This window comes from Solanum tuberosum, unplaced genomic scaffold (genome assembly GCF_000226075.1).
Source record: "Solanum tuberosum cultivar DM 1-3 516 R44 unplaced genomic scaffold, SolTub_3.0 scf00051, whole genome shotgun sequence".
NCBI classification, from domain to species: Eukaryota; Viridiplantae; Streptophyta; class Magnoliopsida; order Solanales; family Solanaceae; genus Solanum; species Solanum tuberosum.
This window is the reverse complement of record NW_006238978.1, coordinates 820,282-825,062: the sequence shown is the minus strand read 5'-3', so window position 1 is coordinate 825,062 and position 4,781 is coordinate 820,282. Positions and strand designations below refer to the sequence as shown.

Sequence of the window (4,781 nt, the reverse complement as noted above, 5' to 3'; positions counted from 1 at the left end):
TGTGTTTTGTTTTGCACGGACATGAAAAGTACAAGGGAGAATGGGACGTGTTACGTGACTTCAACTGAATTCATTACTTTATTATTTTTCCTTCGAATTGTACGCACATAAAAAGGGATATTTTGGTGCACGAAATATAATACGTTCACACAGGGTTATCGAAAAGGCTAGTTGCATGCACCCCAATAAAGTGTGATGTAGACAGTCTATTCAGACGCAAACATCAACAATTGATTTTATCGCTCGAACTCATGACCTATATAACTGATAACTTTATTACCATTACTTCAAGGCTCCCCTCTCGAAAAAAATTAATTGCATATATATAATAAGTCCAAACTTATTTTAGTCTCAAACGTCTAAATTCTGAATACAAACAACTAATACTACTATATAGAGCTTATATGTCTCTTTAATTTATTTCAATCATATATCTTGCTTCTATTTATCTCTACATTGACATAGCAAAATATTTATTTTGTGAACGAGTCAAATATGGATTCAAATTCTTCTGAATATCTTCTAAACCATGCAACCACTCTTCCTTCTGTTTATTATGATCAAACCAATAATAAGGAGAATGGTAATTTTATTGATTTGGGACTAAGTCTTAGAGCTTTGCAGCCTGAGGCCTATTATCCATCTACTCATGGTATGTTTATGTTTTCATCTTTTATTTCTGAAGACTATTCTTTAATCAATTTTTTGGTTCCATTCGATATTTGGTATATGTATCACAGTTCGACTAATTCAGATTTGCGTCATATAAGACTTATTTAAGTGAGAACCTTTCCTTAATCATTGTATACTAATGAGAAGTTATAAGATTCATGAGTAAAATTTAATTTGGAAACAAATTTAGTTTTGGATTTTATTCTTATTAATGACATATTCTTATAGTTATATTTATATATATATATATAGAAGTGACATGAAAAGTTTAAAGCATGTTTGACCAAGCTTTTAAAAAGTTCAAAGTGCTATGTTAAAATTGATTGATATTAGTGAAACTAATATTTAATGGATTTAATCTATGTTGCTTGGACTTTTAAAAAAAAATCATTGTGGGTGCGGGTCGAACCCTTCAAAAGTAGTACACTTTTGGAGGATCTGAAATAGGTGTGGCAGTATTTTTGGGGAGTTCAAGCAACTTAGGCCTTAGTGAAACTAATATTTAATGAATTTAATCTATGTTGCTTGGACTTTTCAAAAAAGTCATTGTGTGTGCGGGTCGGACCCTTCAAAGTAGAACACTTTTGGAGGATCTGACATAGGTGTGAAAGTATTTTTGGGGAGTTCGAGCAACTTAGGACTTAATTGTTAAGTACTAATTCATGCAGGTGGCTATGATGAGTTGATAGATTGGCAACATTTGCATCCACAATCAAGCAAAAATTCAAGAAGTGAATATCCTACAAATTTTATGGAAATTAATAATTATGATGATGAAAGTGAAGGGATTCAAAGCAAAGAGAGATGGGAATATGTGAAAGTTAATATGGATGGAGTTATTGTTGGAAGAAAAATTTGCATTCTTGAACATTCAAGCTATTCTAGCCTTGCAATACAACTTGAAGACATGTTTGGTATGTTCTAAAATATCAAAATTATCATTTATTATTACACTATTATTAGGTCATTTTAAATGTAGTTGTAGGTAGGTAGGTAGGGGTGTCAAATAAGCAGATTGCGCTGAATTTGACCAGGTCAAAACTAAATTAATGAATGAGCAAGTGAATTAATGACCCCCTCAAACATTATTGGGTTGAGATAGATCTAGACTGAGTTTGGTCATAGCCTAACTCGTCCAACTCTTACCAAGTTTTATTTTTTATTCGTTTTTTTAAATAATATGTTTAATTACCTCATAATTTGTTTCTTTTATTTATAAATGGTATAAAGGAAAACAAAGTATGGATGGGCTAAGGCTATTCCAAGATGGTTCAGAGTTTTCATTATTTTACAAAGACAGGAATGACCAATGGAGGATTGTTGGTGATGTTCCATGGAAGTGAGTATTTTTTTTAATCATTAAGTACTTTTTGATATTATTAATACATGTAGGTAGGTAGGGACGATAAAATTAACCTATGCAAATATGATTTGCTTGATCGGTCCAAGTTCAACCGAACTAATGATTGGACGATAAAATTAACCTATGAAAATATAATTGTCTGATTGATTTAAGTTCAACTGAACTAATGATTCATTCATTTGTCTATTTTGTTGTGTGCTTTATTCTATGAAATTTAAAATTTGAACTATTTGAACTAGGTCTAGATGATTAATCCAAAATGATTCGTGAGAAATATTTTTGTAAAATATATTTTTTTTTGGGTAAAGGGATTAAATTAAACTCCTTTTCTTGAGTTTACATGATTTACATGTGATAACAAGTTCGTTATCATTTTATAAAGTTCCAATTAATGTTATCATCATATAGATTCATCTTACTTTATAACTAACTTGATTATTTAAATATATTTGATATCGTTAATGTATAAAACTTAAATTCTTATTATTTGTACAGTGAATTCGTAGATCGAGTGAAGAGGCTAAGAATTATGAAGAAAGATGAAGCATTCTTCTCCAATTGATCATCTTTTACTAAGTTCTATTTGATAATTTCTGACTTATTTTAGTTGTATTAATATTTCTATTAATTGAGTGACCATATTAATTAGGTCCATGGTACGTAATATATAGCTTATGTGGTATTGTATTAATAGTTAATTGTTAATTTCTACATCTTAAATAGATCAATGTTTTTCTTTTCACTTCAAAATATTTGTCCATTAAACTTGATTATAAATTTGAAGATTATAAGATGATAGGAATTTTTTTTAAATAACTTTATCGTAAACCAAAATATTTATTAGACAATTATCTATAGCTGGCGAGGTTGAACTTAATAGTGGGCTTGTAACCCAAATAAAGGCATTGGGGTGATTGGATCGATATTGGGCCAACCCATAAGGTTGGGCTTCCCTAGCCTACCCTATCCAAGAACAATAAAAGGATTTGTAAAAAGTCGAGTTACTCGATATCTTTTCTGATGATAAGATGAATAGTGAAAGTGCGTGTAAAATGACAAAAATCTAAACAAACATGAACAAGTTTTAGTGAATAATTTTTTAAACTTCCTATTATTAAGATTTGGTTTTAGCCTTTAGGCCATACATGTTATATGCAAGGGTAAAACTAAAGTTTTGCTTACAAATTCGATTACAGAGAATGAAACTCCTAAATTTACATTTAAAAATTCATCTAACATGTATGACTAAATTATCACAAGACCAATAAATTGTATTTTTCTAAAATTCAATATCTATAAAACTTAAAATCCTAATTTTACTTTTTGATGCAATATGTTAGTATTGTAGGATCTTTTAATTAATGAAAAAGACCTTTCACCTTTATATTCTTGCCTGTCCATGATCCAACCACAAAGACAACTAAAACTAAATGAACTTTAGACATTTAAAAGGAAAGAAAAGAAAAGAAAAAGGCATGGGCTAAGATTTATTTATTAGTTTCACACTCGATATTCAGTATTCGTGTTGGAGTTCGACTAAATTCAGATTTACGCTTTGTAATGCTCATTTCTAGAGGACAGTCATCCCAACAAAAGTTTTTCATTTTCAGGAGCTCAAACTCGAGATCTTTAGTTAAAGATGAAGTGATCTCAACCATTGCACTACAATCCACCATGCTAATTTGGTACTTGTATTTGAGCTTGACTAAATTCATGTTCGCTCATTGTAATGCACATGATTTCTGGGGGGGGGGGGGGGGATAATCCCAATAGAATTTGTTCATTTCTAAGAGCTCAACCCCGAAATCTTTAATTAAAGATAAAGTGATCACTATCATCTCACCACAGTCCACATGTTGATGGCTAATATATTATAATCACTAGGGGATAAGGCACAAGTACCCCCTAGACTATGACCGAAATTCTAGAGACACACCTTAACTAAACTAAGGTCATAATACCCCCCTGGACTTTTTTTTTGTAATTTTATACACCTTTTTGGCCTACGGGGCCTCTAAACATCTCTCACGCGCCTCACCTAAGTGGAGTCACAGAGTGTGCCACGTAAGCCAAAAGGTGTACAAAATTACACGAAAAATGAGTTCGGGAGATAATAGGATCTTAGATTAGTTAAGATATGTCTCTGAGATTTCGGTCATAGTCTATGGGTACTTGTCTCTTATCCCTTATCACTAAGATGCTAAGAACTATTTGAACTAAAAGAAAAATGTACATTTACAATCATTAAGTCAACAATGATGAATGAATTATGTATATAATTTTAACTATGAAAGCTAGCTAGCTAGCTAATATTGTGTATTAAAGGAGTAACAACAAAGGACAATGCCCATGAGAAGCAAGCTGTAACATATCCAAGTCTTTGATTGATTCTTTAATTTGTTACCCTAATTTTCTAATACAAGAAAAATATAGCAATTGAAGTCATTTGAGGGGACACTTTCCCAATTTGAATATGGCCCATTATTTGTGGACTTTCCACTACTATATATCAAAGTATGGTGACATCTACTCTTCTTTTTAACTACAAAAGAATCATTACCGCAAGACATAGAGGAGGAGGTCATAAGTATTTATATAGTGAAATTGATTTTCGACAAAATGAAAAAGACATGTAATAGAATTGTAATCATGTGTTGCTTCGTGCTAAGATAGTCAAACAAAGAAAAAAAAATCTGAAATACACTATTTTAAAGTCGAATTTTTCTTTTACTATAAATTTCATTGT

The 4,781-nt window shown here is 30.9% G+C and overlaps 1 protein-coding gene across 1 annotated transcript; it reads left to right on the top strand.

Annotated features, from left to right (window-relative positions):
* The first annotated feature begins 405 nt into the window (after positions 1 to 405).
* On the top strand, positions 406 to 2,738 carry LOC102582938 (auxin-responsive protein IAA32). The gene is made up of 4 exons (XM_006344255.2): positions 406 to 652; positions 1,341 to 1,586; positions 1,903 to 2,011; positions 2,531 to 2,738. The coding sequence occupies exons 1-4, from the start codon at positions 496 to 498 to the stop codon at positions 2,595 to 2,597; spliced, it is 579 nt and encodes a 192-aa protein (XP_006344317.1). The 5' UTR covers positions 406 to 495; the 3' UTR covers positions 2,598 to 2,738.
* Positions 2,739 to 4,781: the final 2,043 nt, after the last annotated feature.